This window comes from Ictidomys tridecemlineatus, chromosome 5, assembly GCF_052094955.1.
Source record: "Ictidomys tridecemlineatus isolate mIctTri1 chromosome 5, mIctTri1.hap1, whole genome shotgun sequence".
In the NCBI taxonomy this organism is placed as follows: Eukaryota; Metazoa; Chordata; class Mammalia; order Rodentia; family Sciuridae; genus Ictidomys; species Ictidomys tridecemlineatus.
In genome coordinates this window covers 16313889-16333657 of record NC_135481.1, presented here as the reverse complement: position 1 = coordinate 16333657, position 19769 = coordinate 16313889, and the positions used below count along the sequence as shown (strand labels likewise).

Sequence of the window (19769 nt, the reverse complement as noted above, 5' to 3'; positions counted from 1 at the left end):
TTTTGTAGATGGGGCAAAGGTGAAGGAAAAATCTAATTCATCAGAGCATTTATTGAAACTGTCTCCATCAATCAGAACATTCAATGGATCAGAACCCCTGACCACACCAGACACATGTTTGCTAAATATAGCTTTGCATTAGCAAACATTTAAGCTCAGAATAGTTCACAGAGCTCTCATCTTACCCTTGGACAGTGATTCTCCTAAGACCATTTTCCATGGCAGGCCAAAGCAGGGCAAGGGGCACTTCATGTGCTCTCTCAATGGCCATTGTTAAAGAGATTGGCCAAGGTTAAGGGAATCTAATGATCCATGGCAAAAATGTTCATCCCCATCTCTTCACAATGAGAACATAAAATTAACCATGTATCACATTTCACATGTTGTAAGTAATTTGTAGAATGGCCTGTTGGTCCTTGAACCACATCCCATATTACTCAGCCATCTAAGTCCAGCTTCCCTGAATCTGTTGCTTCTCTGAATCAGATGTGGCCAAGTTCTATAAATAGAGAGCAAGCAAATTGGTTCTGTCAATCTTCTCATGCTCTGGCAGGGTAGCATATTTTTAAATTATAAAAATACCTTATGTCTTCATCACTCTAAAATTATTACATAACACATGATTTTCTTGGGGGAAAAGAAAAGTTTATTCTTGTCTCTACCTAGTTCCAACACTCTTGGATCTTCAAACTTTGTGATCATATTCACCAAACATGAACCAAACCTTCCAAGTAAAATTAAGGGTGTATATGTGCTAAACACTGTTACACACAAATAGAAAAATATGTAGGGGTAAAAAAGCCCAGTATCTCCTCCGAAATCCTGGCTAGAAGTCTATAACTTGTGGTAGTATGCAGAGACGTCATTTTAGCTAGACTGCAGTTGTGTCTGCACTGTTAGCTCATGATCACTCTTCGGAACATGAGCCATTAGTAGATACCACTAGATACCTTTATCCCATGTGTTCTCTATAAGGGGCCAATATCCCAGAGAGCTGAGGTCTTAAAAGCATGAATAGACATTACACACAGGCACAGTGGGTTCCAAAATAATGAGCTTGATGAATTCTTAAGACTCTTCACCATGTCTAACTCAATGAAGGATGGAAGGCTTTCCCCACTCATACCATCTACAGAAAAACAAGTCATAATAACATACATTAGCATTTTATAAATAGATCATTTTAATTACCTGGCTTTGTTTAATCCACAAAATCAAGATCACAGTTTTTTCTAGTCTGTTTTCCCCTCACCAATGTGTCTTAACATTTTCTAAAATCTTCCATGTTTTAAGAAAACATTCCACATTTTTGGCAACCCCAAAGCCAACTTCCTTTCATCCTTAATGGCTAATGCAATCAATTCAAAGAAACATCACCTTGAAGAAGCATAGTCACCTCAAGGAAATATCAGTCCCACTGATGGGATGGTGGTGAACCACTGACTCAAAGACTTTCAGAACAGTTAAAAAAAAAAAAAAAGAAAGAAAAAACAAAACAAAAAAGCTACTAAGATAGCTTTCATTGTTCCCTGGATCCTCTTATTGAACTCTCCAGTTACTGCAAGGTTTCCCCCATGGTCGCTCTAGCCTAGCCCCTATAGCATTCCATTCTTTGTGCTAGCTCTTTGAGGTTCTATAATGCTTATAAGGATTTTTTTTTAATAAGGATTTCTATTTGCTATATTTTCCACTTTCTCTTTCAAACTTTCCTTTCAGTGATCAATCATGTTTGAATGAGTCAGGATAAAGAACAGGGCTTTTTCTCAGGGCTGTAACCCTGAAAAGGCCCAGAGGAGCCATTAAGCTGGAGAGTGAAAGAAGGTGCTCAGGAACGCAAGACCTAATATTTCACATCCTCACCCACCATCTGGTGTTGCTACTTTGGTAGTGATGTCTTTGAAACAGGAAGAAGGGGATGCTTCCTTGTTTTGAAGGTTTAAAGTGTGAAGGCACAGCCCTGGCATCTCAAGTAGCAAGGAGAAGAGTAAGACAGAAGTATCTTCATAATGCCAACACAACAATCTCATCATGAGAATAGTTTCCATAGCGCACACATGAATTCCACAAGAGTCTCTCTCTTACCTCCCCACTCCACACAAAAACTTGGTGGCGGGCCTGTTTTATCTTCATGAGACCTCATTCCTTATAGTCTCTAAACTGTTTTTTTAAATTCATTGTAGTGTGAGCTCAGACACTGTGCCTCAAATGAGATGCCCAGAGCACCTTTTCAATTAGAGACACACCTGTGGGCCACTGACTTTGCCCACACCCCCCTTCCATAGCACAAATCCAACCTGGAGATGCTACTTTCCTCCTCCCAAAAGCTTCATAGCTCAGATCTGTAAACTCCTTGAGTGGGGAAAATGGCATATGCCCTTGATCTCTGGCAATGAAGAGAAAATGCTGGGGATGCTACAGAAAAGCCTGGCTTGGAAAGGCTGAGCGGTTTTCTTCTTAAACTTGACAAATCACAGATATTCTTCGAACAAAAAAGTATATCTGAGAGATTCTCACTCATTATTGTTATTGTACTCCTCTTTCCCACATTCTGAAGAAGAAAAGAATTCTTCTGAACTTCCTATTAGACACTAAAATTAAAGGGACTAAAAACAAGTCAGGTGGCCAACAGGAGAATGGGAATTGTAGCAAAATATTACTGGGTTGAGCAGGAAGTATCTCACGTAGAAAGCTAGCATCTTTGTGAGTCAAACCTAGTAGGGATAATTTAGTGTTCTTCATCAGAAGATAGGCCTTCAATTTCATCTCTGTCTCCCCCAATTGCCATCCAGAAAGCTTTGGCCACCTGTTGAGAGATGCACGAAACAAGTTTCAGGCAACAGCTCAATTTCAGCTCATTTCACGACTTGCCTTAAACTGCCTGGAACCTAAAGTTCTACACTTTGCCTTCCAGCCCTCTGGCAACAGATATCAAAATCCTGAAGTACCCTTTGACTTGGGACTTCCACATCTAGGAATTTATGCTAAGGATACAATCGGACTTGTAGGTAAAGGTAATGTGTATACAAAGGATATGCACAGTTTTATTATTTATAGAAACAAAAAAATGTACACTGTTGGCCTAAAAGTCCAAAAAAGAAGCTGGATAAATAAATTATGACAATTCATATAGAAATACCACCACCAACGTAAGTTTCCTGCAGGGGACATGTGCTGCATTGGTAATAACAAAGCAAAACAACTAAGAGTTTTCCAACCCAACTGTTAGAAAGGCAAATATTCCAAGTCTCAATACAGTTCATGTCACTCAGCATACATTTGAAAAATCTTAGTCTGACTTCAGTAACTGTATTACTACTGTATAAATACTTTAAACTAGTTATGTTAATATCCAATGAAAAGCTCACTATAAGACCCCTCAGAAGTACAGAAGTGTGATATAATATAATCATACAGCACTGGATCTTTTGTAGGTACTCAATAAGTACCTGATGGATTGTCTCACCTTTTCTGCATGCAATTTTCTTTGCTCGTGAGGAAGCGTCGCAGCCTTGTCTAGGGGGAAAATATATCTTAAGAAATTTGTCTAATAGCATAGGAGAATCTGGAGTATATGGGTGTTCTAACACTAGAAGATGGGAGATGGGTTTCAAAGACATGTTGATGGTGTAGCTGTTACAGGTATTAGGAAGTTTAAGTCTTCCAAATTTTCCAGATAGGAATGAGGTGAGTATATTGGTGGGGATCTTACAGATGCCATGTTAATGAGACACACTGAAAAAAACAGGGCAGTAGGAGAAAGAAAATTAAGAGGAAAAAGAACAAAGAAAGAAAAATTTTCCCCAGGGAATTTTATCAATGGAGAATGGCAGAGTTGCCCCAGTGGTTAACTTTCTGAAGACAGCTGAGACCAGACCATGTATCCAATCCAGCAATTACAAAATAAAATCCTATTATATAAAATAGATGAACATCAGTATGGGAATATATTAGACACAATGGAGTTGATTACCTTTCATTTCCTTTAACTTTGAAAATAATCTTTCAAAATTCTCCAAATCTCCTCCTCCAGTAGTAAGACTGGCTAATTCTTGAATATCCAGATCTAACATGGGATCTGAAATAAAGATTTGTCACACGTTAGTTATATATGTTGTCAACACACAGAATTCTAAGGCAATTAATGCTGGCCTTCATGAATGTCACAATGACTGAGTAGCACTGTGTGCCAGTTTTACAATTCAGAGAGCCTCACCCTGCTTGGCTGCTCGGAGGGCCCCTAAGTGAACAGCAACTTCTTTTATCCTTACAATGCTGGAATGAGGTAAGGAATACTACTTCCATTTCAGAGATAAGAAAATCAAAGCTCAAGAGTTGAAGGACTTGCTTTAGGTCACAGCTGGTAAGTGAATTGACAAGTAGGTGATTGCAACTCTCAAGGCCACACCAGATCCAATAAGGCACAATGATTCAACAATAAGGACTAAAATTAATGCCAAACTTTACAAGTATTTTTACATCTACTGACATCATATAAGCTGATTAGGATATCATCATTCACAACTTATAGATGATAAAACCCATATTCAAAAGTGAACTCAGCTAAATTACAGCTAGCTATTCAGAAGCAGAGCTGATTTAAATTCATATTTTCTTACTACAAATCCTTTACTATTTCTATCTTAGTACATTACTTTTTTAAATCAAAGTTTGTTGTTTTTATTCAGAATTTTTTTTAATATTTATTTTTTAGTTTTTTTGGCGGACACAACATCTTTGTTTGTATGTGGTACTGAGGATCGAATCTAGGCCGCACGCATGCCAGGCGAGTGCGCTACCGCTTGAGCCATATCCCCAGCCCCTTTACTCAGGATTTTGATCCATTCTCCACTCGCAGCCCACAATCTTGCAAATGTCTTCCCTAACTATCCCAGTTCCTGGTCTCCTTCCTCAGAAATCTGTTTTTAACACCAGTTACAGAGCTGCTACGGCACCTGCACATGCCACTGTGCATTCTAGCACCTCCCCACCACTACTGATACACACACACTATGCAGTACCAGAAGGACCCTTTGTGCCTGCTCTACCGAGTGCTTTAACTTACATGAGTCCACTTCATTTTTGAACAGCACTATGAGGAAAGACTTGTTATTCCTATTTTACAGAAGAGGAAACTAAGGCCAAGAGAGGTTCAATAATTTACTCAAGGTCATCTCACTACTAGTAGTTGAGCTATTATTTGAATCCAGCTATGTAGGGCTTCAAAGCTCATGGCCTTGACCATTATAAGTCCTGTCTCTACATATTTGAACTACAAGTTCCTTGAAGACAAAGGTGATAACTTAGAATTCTTTGCATCTACCACAGTGCCATACAATTTGATGTTAAAAATTCATTAAAATTCATTTTAGGGCTGGGGCTGTGGCTCAGTGGTAGAGCGCTTGCCTAGCATGTGTGAGGCCCTGGGTTTGATTCTCAACACCACATAAAAAAATGAATAAAGTTATGTCCAACTAAAATTTAAAAATGCATTTTAGTTGATAAGCTGGCTTTAGTTCAATGGACATGTCATGTAGGCAGCTGGTATAAGGTTGAAGATAAAAAATTGTGATTTACCTGTGGACACATGGTAAGTAATCCACGGACAAAGACAGATACACTTTATGCTTAAAAATAGATATACAAGAGGAGTTTAGGTGGAACACTGATGAAGGCAATATTTAAAGGCTGGGTAAAGGAGGATAATCTACCAAAGAAAGAGGAGGAACAACAGGGTAAGAAGAAAACCAGAAGATGACATGGTGAGTGGATCAAAACAAGATACTATTTCAGTGAGGAACTGTCTTTAAGACTGAATGCCACCAAGAAGCCTAAATATCTGTTAGATTTAGTGGCATGAGGTCATTGGTGTCCTCCACAGAGAGATGTTTTAGTGGTTTAGTGAGGGCAAAAGCTAGTTTAAAGTTGAGAAGTAATGGGAACTAAAAAGAACAAACAAAAAGAGAGAAAGAAGTAATGGGAAGTAAGGATTGAAAATAGGTTTAACAAAGAGGTATGAAAGGAGATGTGGAGTTGAGAAAGAGTTTTGTTTTTGTTAGTTTGTTTTGCCTTCTTTTATTTTTCAAACTTTGAAATTATTTTAATCTTACAAAAAAGTTGCCAATGCCAGGCACAGTGGTGTATACCTGTGACTTGAGAGGCTGAGGCAAGAGGATCACAAGTTCAAGGCCAGCCTAGGCAATTTAGCAAGATCCTGTATCGAAACAAAAAGGGCTAGGGATATAGCTCAGTGGTAAAGCACCTGTGGGTTCAATCCCCAGTCCAAAAAAAAAAAAAAAAAGGTTGCAAAAATAGTATATAGGGGGCTGGGTTGTAGCTCAGGGGTAGAGTGCTTGCCTAGCAAGTGCAAGGCCATGGGTTGGATCCTCAGCACTACATAATAAATAAAATAAAGGCATTGTGTCCAACTATACTAAAAAATAAAAAATAAATAATATATAGAGTTCCCCCAAGCCATTCAGCCACCTTACCCAAGTGCTAACCTCCTTTTTTTTGGGGTGTGGGGGGGTAACCAGGGATTGAATTCAGGGGCACTCAATCTCTGAGCCACATCTCAAGCCCTATTTTATATTTTCTTTAGAGACAGGGTCTCACTGAGTTGATTAGCACCTCATTTTTGCTGAGACTGTCTTTGAACTCATGATCCTCCTGCCTCAGCCTCCCAAGCTGCTGGAATTATAGGTGTGTACCACTATACCCAGCTTAAAGTGCTAACCTCTTATATATCCATGTTACAAGTATAAATACAGAGCAGTTAATATTGATTCAATGGTGGTGACTAAATCACTGACTTTATTCAGGCTTCATCAGTTTTTCCATTCATACCCTTACTCTATTCCAGGATCCTACAGAGTTTAACTGTCAAATCTCATCATCTCTCTCTAGTTTGTTCCTCAATCTTTTGCTGCCTTTTATGACTCTTGATTCTTTGAAGAGTATTGGTCAATTATTTAGTATAATGTCTCTTAGTATGGCTTATCTGATTTCATCTTATGACATTTTTGACAAGAAGTGATGTGTCCTCCTCCATGCATCCTAGCAGGGAGATCTGAAGTCAGTGAATTTTATTACTGGTGAAGGTCACCTGCATCATGTAGGTGAAATGGTCACTATCTTCCATGTTTGTCCAGTCTGCAGCTGCTACTTTCTCTTTTGTAATAAATATCTTGGGAGAGATACTTCTAAACTATGTAAATATCCTACTACTTCTACTCAAAATTTAATCCACTAATTTTAACCTATTCGAGTAGATCTTGCCTGTGACACCTGTCACTGTGGTATGTGCCCAAAGGTGGTTTTTGTTTTTTCCTCACTCCTACAAATTCTTTAATTGAAATTCTTCTATAAAGGGGAGGAGTCTTTCTTTCCCACTTATTTATTTATATTACTATACACCCATGAATACTTATTTTATTCTATAAATTATAAACCAATAATATACTAACTTATTTTTCTGGTCAAACTGTTCCAGCTGGAAGCTCTCTCAGGTTGGCTCCTGTACCCTTTTAATATGTCTCCCCATTCTTTTTTTTTTTTTTAAGTTATGGATGAACCTTTATTTTTATTTATTTATATGCAGTGCTGAGAAGTGAACCCAGTGCCTCACACATGCTAGGCAAATGCTCTACCACGGAGCCACAACCCCAGCCCCTCTCCATTCTTTTTTGAGTATTTCTTTACTTTCTGGCATCCCGAGATGCTCCTGGCACATCCTGCTTTTTCCCTGCCCTAGCCCTGGAATCAACCACTTCTCAAGAAGCCCTAGTTCCTTTTACTGGAGAATGGTATTTAGAAACCAAGATCTGTTAAGTGCTAAGTGCATCTACCACTACTGGGATATTGCTGCTTCTAGACTTTTGGGGACAGGACTAGGAAGTTTATGTATATACACTAACATTTGTACACACATATCTATTTTTATTTCCCTAATGTCCTGACTTTAAGTATATGTTTTTAAAAACTGTGAGTTCATACTGATACAATAGATTCCAGTTTAATACCAAAGGGTTCATTCTAGCCTTCTCCTTTCTTTATTCATAAGTTCTTCTAAGTGAGAAAGCAAGCCCTCATTATCTAGAATATATTTTATTTTTTATCATATATATGTGTGTATATATATGTATGTGCACATTCACATACACACACACAAACAGACTTTTTTCTTCTTCTTTTTAGAATTGCTAACTTATACTTCTGTGAGAAACAAATCCATTGAGGAAAGTTTAGTATTTGTGTTCCATTCTTTGTTTTCAGCCTCAGGGTCTGTTTCCCAAGTTACTTAGGTTCCTTCTCATCTCCCCCAACCTGTGTGTGATGTCAATTCAGTATGATCACAGCTTACTGCTAGAAACTTAAGCAGGTTTAAAAGCCAGTAGGAAGGATTCGATTAAGAGGACAAAGTTGAATAAACTGAAGAGAAAGAGAGATTATACATAATTTTTTCTTCTTAATATGTTTTTATAACCAATTACTTGTGTTTTCTACATGGATTACCTTATAATCAGTTTTTCAAAGTTATAGTTCTGGAATAGTTTTTAAAAGTTATTACTGCATATGAGCTCTCAGGGACATAAAGATAAAGCAGGAATATAAGTAGAATATCCACAGTTATTGTCAACTAAGTTCCCTGGCTTTCTGGCTTCTGGAAATCAAACTGGATTCCAGTTTCAGTTTCAGGTGCTAGATGTCCTTAGACAAGTGATTCAACTTCACTAGGTTTCAACTTCATCTCCGTAAAACAACTTTTTTTGCCAAACTTCATTACCAAATGAGAAAGTGGATATAAAAGAAGTTTAAAAGAATATGAAAGGGCTTAGAAAGTTGTATATTATTCTTGTCACCATTAATTCTGACTACTTACTGTTAAATACCACAAAAAACTGTAGTTTTACTACTTGGTTCTGTCTTAGCTGAGATAATCTGAATCAAGATCCTGCTAAGTTGATAAAAAAAGAAACAGTGCCCACATATTTCTTATGTACTTATAATTCCCCCTTCTTCTGACATTCACAGGCTTACATTCATTTAGAGTACATCATCCATTTTCTTCCTTTTTCCATGTTTAATATGAACACCCCCCCCCCCCCAGGATTTCTGCCAAGATGTCAATTCCAAGTTCCACAGAGCTATCTCTTGCTAGCCAAAGAAGGAACTTACCCACACTGCTATCCACCCGGGCATCTGCTGTGTTAGATGCACCATCCTGATGACCTGGGAGGGACTCTGTCCTATCTGCTGCTGGCAAATGGGACTGCTGTTGAAGAAAATACACATAAGCAACAACTGAATAGCACACTATTTCAGAGATAAATCCAAAAAGGCTCACGCTTTCACACTCCCTTGCTGGCTGTAGAGAAGTGGTAACAAGCTAGAGACAAAGAAAGAAAGAGTAAGATTACATTAACCATAAAAGGCTGAAAATTCACTAACAGGAATATTTTCCCTCAAGGAAAAACTAGAAAGTGCTATGATTTTGCTACAAGCTATTAAAACATGTTTTCATTTGCATCATCTAAGATTCATGTTATATTTCAAATCTGAGAACCTACACATCATAATGCAAATAGCTCAGAGGCTAAGAAAAAGGCCCCTGGAAAGACAGCATAGCACCATATCATTTAGTCTTGGTTTCAGCATGTTAACCAAGGTAAATCTGGACCAGAGTCCTGAGGACAGAGGGTTGAAACTGGTTTATCAGCTCATTCAGGGCAGGGACCTTTCCTCTGATTTGTATACGGCCTTGTATGCATGAAGTATTAAGAGAACTACCAGTTTCAATTACTAGTTAAAGATCTGGAGGCAAGTTTATGTCTCAAGGAAATCCTAGCATATTATAAAAAACACTCTAGCAAACACACACACACACATACACACACACACATACACACACTAGCCCAATTGTCAACATTTTGAAAGTGCTGACTGCTTTCACGGGGGCTGAACTACCCTTCTCACAACAGATACCAGGCACAATAGGGCTACTTTAGATTCTCCTTGCATCTATTTTTAATATCCTATCACCTCTTAAAAAAAAAGAAAAAAAAACAATGAATGTGTAAAGATTCATAATAACAAGGAGAAATTACGGCCAAAGAGGAGAAAAGATCCAAAAACATCTTTACCTCTGAGTGACAGGTCTCTGCTGATCCAATGCTATGGTTTGTTGCAGCCAATGAGTTGAGAAGGCTAAAACCTTGGTTTCTATCTGAAAAGAAAAATACAATCACTGAAATTTATGATTTATTTTTGTTATAGTTGTTAAAAAGACTGTGATAATCAAATGAGATTATGTCCTCATTATTAAAGTTCTAACTATAAAAAAATAGTTATAGTCAATTATCATACTGCTATCATTTGGATCTGAAATCTCCCACTGAGGCCCATTTGTTAAAGACTTGGTCCCTACTGGGAGGTGATGGAACATTAAGGAGGTTGGGTCTAGGTGGAGGAAGGGAAGTCACTGGGAACAGGCCCTTGAAGAGCACACTGGGCTCCTGGGCCCTTCTCTCTTTTTGCTTCCTGGCCACTTTGAGGTGAACACCCAGCCTTCTCCACTACATGCTCCGCCTTCATGTGCTGTTTTACCAGAGGCTTGTGGACTGCAACCATGAGCCAAAATAAGCCTTTCCTCCTTAAAAATTGATTGAATTATCGTGTTGTTGTTGTTGTTTTTGTCACAGTGACACAAAGCTGACTAACACATATACCCTCTCATTTCTAAATAAATTTAAAATTACAGAATATTAGTCTAGGTCAAAATAATGGTAAAGCCATTACAACAAAGGTAAATCTGTGATTCTATTTGCAAAGATTAATGGCACTGTTGTTTAAACAGTTACTATTAATTAATATTCCAGTGTTTTCAACAATCAAAAATATTTTTAAAGAATCAACCTCAAGGTATTATTATCAAGTAAAAAGGAACATGCATACTTTTTGGAAAAAAGCTGTAATCTTGATATGAATTAGCCATCTGCAGTTAAGGCTCCCCACACTCTTTATGCTCATATCACAACAAAACACAAACCTGGTGTAGAATGTCCAGAGCTGATAAAGATGTACCCTCTAGCCCTGATCCAGTATGGTTCCCCAGAATCACCTGAAATCGTATCAAAACCACCCCAGGATTCAGAGACTCTACCTGAGACTCACTAAGTTACCATATGGGACAGAAGTCAAGCAATCTCAATTTTTAGCAAGTATTCTAGGTTAAACTCAGGATCAAAGAAATTTGAAAACCATCACCTTAAGTAGAACAATCCAACAGTCTAACAGCAATGAAGTCAAAGAACTTCTCTCTCAAAAACACAACTTCTTCCCACCTTGCCTTTCCTACTCCATAACTTCCTTCAACCCATTCTCCTCTCTCTTCCTCTAAGCCACCTACAAACTTCCTATATAATTTCCCCAGGTGAAACCTGGTGTCAAGATACTCACTCACAGGTATCCAAAGAGAAATGGTCACAGTTCCCTTCCTTCTTCCATTCACTGGGTGGGATGTGCCTTTTAAGCCAGGATGAACCCAACTGTGGCCTGCTGGACGTTAGCCTACAGCATTTCTGAGCCAGATCTGTCATCCTAGGCAGTCGCTAGTACCTGCGCTGGGCAGACAACCCAGGACTCGATAGCACAAAAAGGCATTGCTACCAGCTGCTTTTCATACTGTTCAACCTCAAAAGTAGTAGTGTGGTCACAAGTGCATGTATACTCCTAGAGCCCCCGCCTTCCTCTCCTCACCCAATCCAAGGGCAGGGCATTAAGGCTTCCCAGGCTCAGAGGCCTGAAAGAAGCAGACCACTGCCCTCCACTGACAGTTTCAGAGCATCTCCAGCTTTCTTCTGGCTGATGTACTATTAACTGTAAAGCAATTGCAAGGAGTCATGCAAGACTTGGGTTTTTCCTTGTCAGAGGATATATGAGGGCTCTTTTACTCGGGGTTCTCTGTACAAAAGGCAGTATCTGCATAATAAACTACTGCAGTAAGACAGCCCTCCTTCTATTACATGAAATAATTTGGATTGGGGGTAATTTTCAAATCCAATTCATAAATCTCTCCACATTCCAATTCCATGGCTTATGTGTTTCCTCTACTGGGCATTCCCTAAACTTGGCAGGCCAGACTGCAACTCATGAAGAAAAATGCAACACAATGTCAGTTTGTGCATATTAGACCAAAATGGTCCGTTTAAAATGCCTCATTCTTTACAGTGGCTATTTTCGAGAAGGGGAATTGGGATGGACAGGAGTTCAAGGAGGGAGTTCAAGGAGCGGGGCTGTCAGAACAATAGACTGTAAACTTTTGTGTGCCTTTTGACTTCTGTTCCATATTCATGTATTATTCACCTATGACAAAGAATACTTTGAAATTTAATGATTTTATATTATGCATATTTTACCACAATAAAAAAAGAGTATAAATGTTTAATGCCCGATCTTAAAATAATGAAAAAGAACAGTGGGAAGAGAATAGAGATAGTAGTCAGAAAACCTGGATTTCATTCATGGCTATGCCTACCCATGTGATCTTAGAAAAGTTAATCTTTCTGTGCTTCAACATTCTGATCTGTAAAATGAGTTGGTTGCTAAATATAATTAAGGTCCCTTAGACTCTAGAAATTTTCAATTTTACAAAGAGGTTTCCTTTGGCCTCTCTTAACAGTAACCTGGAATTGCTGGGCTTAAGTTGTTTGGTGTCGCGCCCCCCCCCCCCCCCGCCCCTGCCAATTAACAGAGAAAAATAAGAATCTTAAATTTCAGAACCTTAGTAGGCTCACAGATGAACTAGGTTTATAATCAGGTTTCAGGCTAATTACAATAACCTAGAAGAACTTTTGCTCAATATTTTTCTTATAAACAATGGAGAATTCAGTCAACTAACAAGAAAGTTCATTATGTTCCATTGCTTATATTTTAAGGAAGTCAGAAGCATATCAATTTATATAATTGGGAAAACAATTTACTTTTGTTTATCCAAAGCAGACTGCTTGCATATTAATGTTGCTCAAAAGACTTGGATGATACTTTATACACAATGGCTTTAAAGAAACTGTTTTGCCTGGTTTAATATTTTTTAAGATTCTGCCCATGTGCACCCACTCTCCAACTATTCTGAGTCTCATAGAAAATAATCACATAAATCTTTTCTTATTTGCTAGAATTATGTATGTGTGTGTGTCCCCAGGATTCAGGGCATGGAAATGTCATCCCTACTAAGAAGAATTTATTCCTTTATCAGATAGTTGTTAAAATTGGCTCTAGCACCTATAGGTTTTACTGATGCCACAAAATATTAGACTAGGAAGGAACAAATCAATCTATTCAACTGATTCTTCTGGAACTTCAGATGCCAAAAGGGAGACGGTGGTATGTTAATTATTCGGGAACAATAACAGAGTTGTAAGAACAGTAGTCCCTTTTTTTTCTCAGGGGATGTGTACCAATACTAGCAGAGGCTTAAAGCCATGGATAGCACCAAACCCTATTTATGCTTTTTCCCCCCACTATATAGCTTGAACATCCCTAATCCAGAAATCCAAACTGCTCCAAAATCCAAAAATTTTTGAACACCAACATGATCTCAAAAGTGGAAAAAAATTCCACACATGACCTCATGTGACAGGTCATGGTCAAAATGCAGGTGCAGTATGACTATTATATAAAATTACTTTTAGGCTATAAGGTGTTTATGAAACATAACTGAATATCATGTTTAGACCTGGGTTCTTTCTGAAACTATCTCCCTACAAATGTTCCAAAATCAACAATATCCAAAATCCAAAAAACGTGGTCCCAACCAATCTATAAATATATACTTATGACAAAGTTTCATTTATAAATTAGACACAGTTAAGAGATTAACAACAATAAAATAGAACAATTATAACAATATACTGCAAAATAGTTAATGTGAATATGGTCACTTTCTCTTAAAACTTATTATATTGAATTTACCTTCCTTCTTGTGACAACATGAGATGATACTTAAATCTTTATCATATCTGAATTGCCAGCATCACTACTCTTGCTCTTTGGAGCCATGATTAAGTAAAATACAGGTTACCTGAACATAAACACTGAATACCTCAGCAGTGTATCAGACCACCAAGATAGCTATCATGACGAACACGAAAGTAGCATACTCAGTCCAAAGACACTGGACAAAGAAACAATTCACATCTTGGGCAAGATGGAGTGGGACAATGCAAGAATTCATCAAGTTACCCAGAATAAGTGCATAATTTAAAACTGATGAGTTGTTTATATCTGGAATATCTGGATTGTGTTTGTAGGTTAAGTGAAACCAAAGATAAGGAAGCACCATTATATATACTAAAAACACCTGATTCCATTTCAGGGGTCTAGTAAGTTGGCATCAGTGGAATAATAGGTAAGAATAATAGTGTCATTAAAAAAGAAAAAAAGAATATAGTGGTGCTGGTTACTGGCACAAATTTTTCCAGCAAGTTTTGGAAACAAAACTTTTTTAGCCTCTAGAAAACAAATTTAAAATGGGCAATTCTCAAGGGCTAGGGATGATAAAATGTTTTTTAACAAGTTTCAAGAAAACTTGAAAGATGTGAAATTGTTCAGATACCTCCTTACAAGTCTAAAGAAACACTGTTTGTCTTAGAAACCCAAAATACATTTCACATAGCAATTTTGACATACATTACACAAGATATTTAGAGGGTTAAAAATCCAGGCAAAAGGAGAGGGTTTTAGTATGGGAATAAGAGGATGATTTTTAAAAGGTATTTTTTCCTTTCATTTTTCTGCCCTTTTCCCTCTTTTCAAGGCAATATGATAAGTGAGAATCTGGAGATAAGAAACTGTTTAATATTTTTTAAGATGGATTTAAATGGATGTATTTAAATCCTAGTTCTACCATTCACTGTGTATTCTTACATAAGTTATACCTTCTCTGAACCCATTTCCACATTTATGCAGTGGGTATAACAATACTAGGCTTGCAGAATTACTGTAATAGTTCTTAATAGGCAATATTTACTGAATGCTTAATATGTGCAAGATAATTTTTAAGCGTGGAACATACAATGCTTGAGGACTGTCTTCCACCCACAAACATATCAACATATATCTTATTTACTGTATTATCCTCTTTTACAAAGGATTTATTATTCTCTCTTATAGTATTATAACTCAGAGAGATCAAGTAACTTGTCCAAAGTCACAAAGCTGGGCCCAGAACTTGAGATCTAGGACTCTGTTCTAAATCCTATATTCTCTTCATTGAGCCCAGAACTCTTGGTAAAAAGTAGTGTTGAGATGTTTACAATATTTTTATTATCAAATATGAGGCATGACATAAATTTGGGTCAAATACAAGATGTTTTTTTATACATATCCAGTTCTCTTTAGTCAGTTGTCTTTCATGGCTTAGACTGATTTTTACAGAAGTAAGCTAAACAACTCAGGACTAATGACTAATCATATGCCACTTCAGTGTCACTCACTAACAGATCCCAGTCGCCAGCCCTGTAACTCTTAGAGGCACTGGTCACATAAAACTCAAAAGAAAACAGGTGGTTAGGTCCTAATATCCCTTCACTGTGCCTTTAGTACACATAGACCAGGGTTTCTCAATCTCAGCCCTATAGACACTTGATGCTGGAGGACTCTTCAGTGTGTCAAGGATCTTGCCCTCCTTGCTTCTACCTGGCCATCCAGGTCAGCATCCTTGGTCTTGACCTACAGGTACCTTTAACACTGCCAAATGTCCCCTGGGGTCAAAATCGCCTTCAGCTAAGTCACTAATACGAATCTACTAATCAGGACAGAAAATTTTTGGCCAAAATCTTCAGGTTTTAAGTTACTACTGGAAAAAGAAAGCTATTTATTTATTTATTCATTCATTCATTCATTCATTCATTCCAGGGATTAACCACAGGTGCACTTAAATACTAAGTTACATCAACAGCCCTTTTTAATTTTCTATTTTGAGACACGATCTTTCTTGCCAAGTTGCTTAGAGCCTTACTAAGTTGCTAAGGCTGTCTTTGAACTCATGATCCTCCTGCCTCAGCCTCCCAAGTAGCTGGGAAAATAGGCATGCAGCACCACTGCATCTGGCTTTGAAAATACTTTTGATTTAAAAAAAAAAAGAGAATCAAGACATTTAAAAGATTCCATGTTCCCTTCCTGTCAGCATTAGAAATATTCTCCCCCTGCTCTGGGGAATTTCTACACTCAACTTTGGCTCACAATCTCCTTTGCCTGGGTGCCATTTACTTTTGTAAATGGCAATCAAGAAGCCCTTTGCAGAACATGTTAGTATAAATGCCTGTCTTGAGCTTACTGCTGTCCTCAACTGTGTCAAGAACTCCATGCAGAGATGGACAACAGCTAATGGTTCTCAGCACAATGCTAAGGATGCGGGTGGGGATGCAGAACTATCCACTGACCCTGAGTGCAGGGTTTTGTCTGCGACTAAAACGCTCAGGGGTTACTCCAGGGGGACTGAGCTAACTGGGTTTCGTGAAATAACCACACAAGAGACAGAAATACTTTTTTCTTTGGGGTTGCTGTGATGGCTCCTCTGACCTTAAGGGTCCGCAGAGAGAGAGAGAGAGAGAGAGAGAGAGAGAGAGAGAGAGAGAGAGAGAGAGAGAGCGCGAGCGCGAGCACGAGAGAAAGAGAGCCACCACATGCACGTGCTGACCCTATTCAAATGAAGATATTCAAATGAGATAGGGGTCAGGTTTCAGGGAGTTGAGTCTATCTTCATGATGTCCACTGTCAGTAGGATGACTGACATCTAGGTAGGCCACACCCAAGGGCACAGTAAGAGAAGGGGACACACAAAAGGCATTTCTATGGAACATTCTATCCCAAACAGGGCAAGTGGTAATATTACAAAGAAACAGGTGAGCATAGCTCCACCCATGGGGCTGTAGGAAGGCACACCCATGCACAAAGACACTATCCCTCCAACCCAAGAAGGGTGGAGCATCTAGCAGCATCTGCCTGATGTCTCAATCACCCAGCGGGGGGAGTGTGACCAAGTCACATGCAAGGTTGGTCTCCCACACCTGAGACATGGCTACCACATAGAGGCTGCAATCATTAGCTACATAAGGAAGTTTTTACACCTATGTACATTAGTAAGTGTTAAGAATTGACATGACTATACCCCCAAATCTCTTACATTACCTCTTAGATATTTCTGTGTACATATTTTGGGCTTTCTTTAAAATAACTATTATTAGGCATCATCTTGAGAAGGCTGAGCTTTTCTCATATTATAAGTTTTCTATCATCTTCTTCCTTTCCACACAAAATATTTTCCTTTTATCATGAACATGTTCTTTTCCACTGTTATGGTTTGGATGTGAGGTGTCCCCCAAAAGCTCATGTGTGAGACAATGCAAGAAGATTCAGAGGAGAAATGATTGGGTTGTAAGAGTCCTAACCCAATCAGTGAATTAATCCTCTGACAGGGATTAACTGAGTGGTAATTGAAGTGGTAAGGTGTGGCTGGAGGAGATGGGACTCGGGGACGTGGCTATGTGGTATCTCTCTGCTTTCTGATATTATGCAAGACACTTCCCTCTGCCGCACTCTTCTGCCAAGATGTTCAGCCTCACTTGGAGTCCCTGGAGAATGGAGCTGGCTGTATGTGGACTGAGACCTCCGAAACCATGATCCCTTAATTAAACTTTTCCTCCTCTAGAGTTGTTCTGGTCGGGTCTTTTAGTCACAGAGGCAAAAAAGCTCACTGAAACATCCACCCATGTGATAAATAAACATGACCAAAGTTACTATAACCATAACTAAGATTTTCATTTACATAGAAAAGTTACATCTATTTTTCAATGATAATCTTAAATCATACCAAACTATCTGGGTTAAAAATTTTTTAAGAAAGTATTCCATCAGAAATTATGTTACTACTATCTGGAAAATAACCTATGCTTTTCTATTGCATATCATGTTTCCGTGGCAAATTGAAATAATTTTCTTTTTGTTAAATAAATCCAGGGGCCCTTTTACCAATGAGTTACATTCCCAGCCCCTTTTATTTTTGAGATAGAGTCTTGCCAAAGCTGGCTTCAAACTTGAGATCTTCCTGCCTTAGCCTCCTGAGTCACTGGGATGGATTATAGGTATGTACCACCATATCCAGTGAAATGAAGTGTCTTTTGAAATGACAAAACAATTTTAAAAAATAATTTATTCACTTTCACTGAACTATTGCTTGAAAAGGCAAAACTTTGAAGTACATCTAGGGAAACAGGCCTCAGTAGTATATCTGGCTCCACCTTTAGCTTAGATTCAGAAAGATGAATCTGTCCTCCCTGTGAACCTGGGATACTTGCTCATAAGTAAAGAACTGCCTCTGCCAACACTTGAACAGACAACGAACATAACCAGCAAATAATGAGACTATGTTTTTCTCTTCTTCCTTAATATAAACAATCCATTCACTGCAGAAAATTTAGAAAATAGAGAAAAGTACAAAGAAGAAAATTAAATCACCAAAGGTACTAATTAATATACTTAGTAACTGTCTTTGGTTTTTTATGCACATATACACTCTAATTCTAAATAAATTAACTAAACATCAGAATGAATGCTGTCATTTCTGAAGTTGTCAAGGAAAGCTTTACACTAATTCCAATAATCATCCAATCTACAGAGCCTGAAGCTCACCGCATTCCTGAAGAATTCTCAAAAGAATGTTTAGAATCCAGTAAAAATTTACTGAGAACTGAGCATGGGAAATAAAAGCAATGGAACAAGACTTCGCCATGAAGAAAATCTGGCTTTCCTACATGGTTCATGACTAGCTGTAAACTCCAAGAAGAGTACCAAAACTGCTTCTGCACAGTGGCAACAGAAAAGCGTCACCTCCAGGGGGCCTGATCTAAAGAGATTTCCCACTCTCTGTTCGTTTTCTTATGGATAAGGTTGAAGGTGATATTTTAAATAATCTCACCAGTATACTCACACATTCTTTCCTATTTTCTCTAATTTATCACAATTATTTCTTCCTCTTTTTCCCTTAGGCAATCTCTTCACCAAGTTATGCCTTCTACACACAAACACACACACACACACACACACACACACACACACACACACGTGAAATCAACACCTATCTTATTTATCTTATTTTGACCCAACAGTCACAGGTGACATCGAGTATTCAAGTCATTTCTTTGGTTCCACAATGTTAAGCACTGAGTTGAAGAGGAGCAGCTCACTGACTCAAGGAGCTATTTCTTAGAATGTCTATACTGTCGTGGAGTTCTACATATCCTAGAGATTACAAAGCTGGGTCCAGAGATGTGGAGCCAGTGCCCAAGATCAAACAAGCAAAGATAGATCTGACTACAGCCCTCTTCAAAAACTATTCTTCTCACTAATTTGATGTTACATTTTCTGTAATACTGGATTCAATTTTTTATTTAATTATTATTATATATATTTTTTTACTTTCTTAAGAGCATTAGCCATCTATTTTCTCAGGCAAATGGCCCAAGTACAGATAAGTCACAGATAGACCTGTGTTTTTGGTACTCGTTTTTACCCCTGCTCTGTATATCAGTGGCAAACGATTCCTTGAACTGGAATCCAGGACTTTTACCATGGAATCCTATTACCAAGCCCATGTAGGGAACACAAGTTAATAGATCGACTCTTCACATTTATTATGGTCAAGCAGAAAGTTACCATATGAAAGAATTGTTGGTTTTTGTATTGAAATCCCACTTAATTCTAACCCAACAGCA

The 19769-nt window shown here is 38.1% G+C and overlaps 1 protein-coding gene across 4 annotated transcripts in view; it reads right to left on the bottom strand.

The window, feature by feature from the left end:
* Positions 1 to 1159: 1159 nt before the first annotated feature.
* Aagab (alpha and gamma adaptin binding protein) overlaps positions 1160 to 19769 on the bottom strand; it is a 49674-nt gene continuing 31064 nt past the window's right edge. For 2 of the 4 annotated variants that reach the window (XM_013359861.4, XM_013359862.4), the window contains exons 6-10: positions 10140 to 10222; positions 9175 to 9385; positions 3971 to 4075; positions 3464 to 3513; positions 1160 to 2803 (exon numbers count right to left, since the gene is read on the bottom strand). In XM_013359861.4, the coding sequence (XP_013215315.1) occupies positions 2726 to 2803; positions 3464 to 3513; positions 3971 to 4075; positions 9175 to 9385; positions 10140 to 10222 (527 nt within the window). In that variant the 3' untranslated portion in view covers positions 1160 to 2725. The remainder of the gene's footprint in view (positions 2804 to 3463; positions 3514 to 3970; positions 4076 to 9174; positions 9386 to 10139; positions 10223 to 19769) is intronic. The other 2 variants (XM_005316725.5, XM_078049415.1) reach the window with 2 other exon arrangements.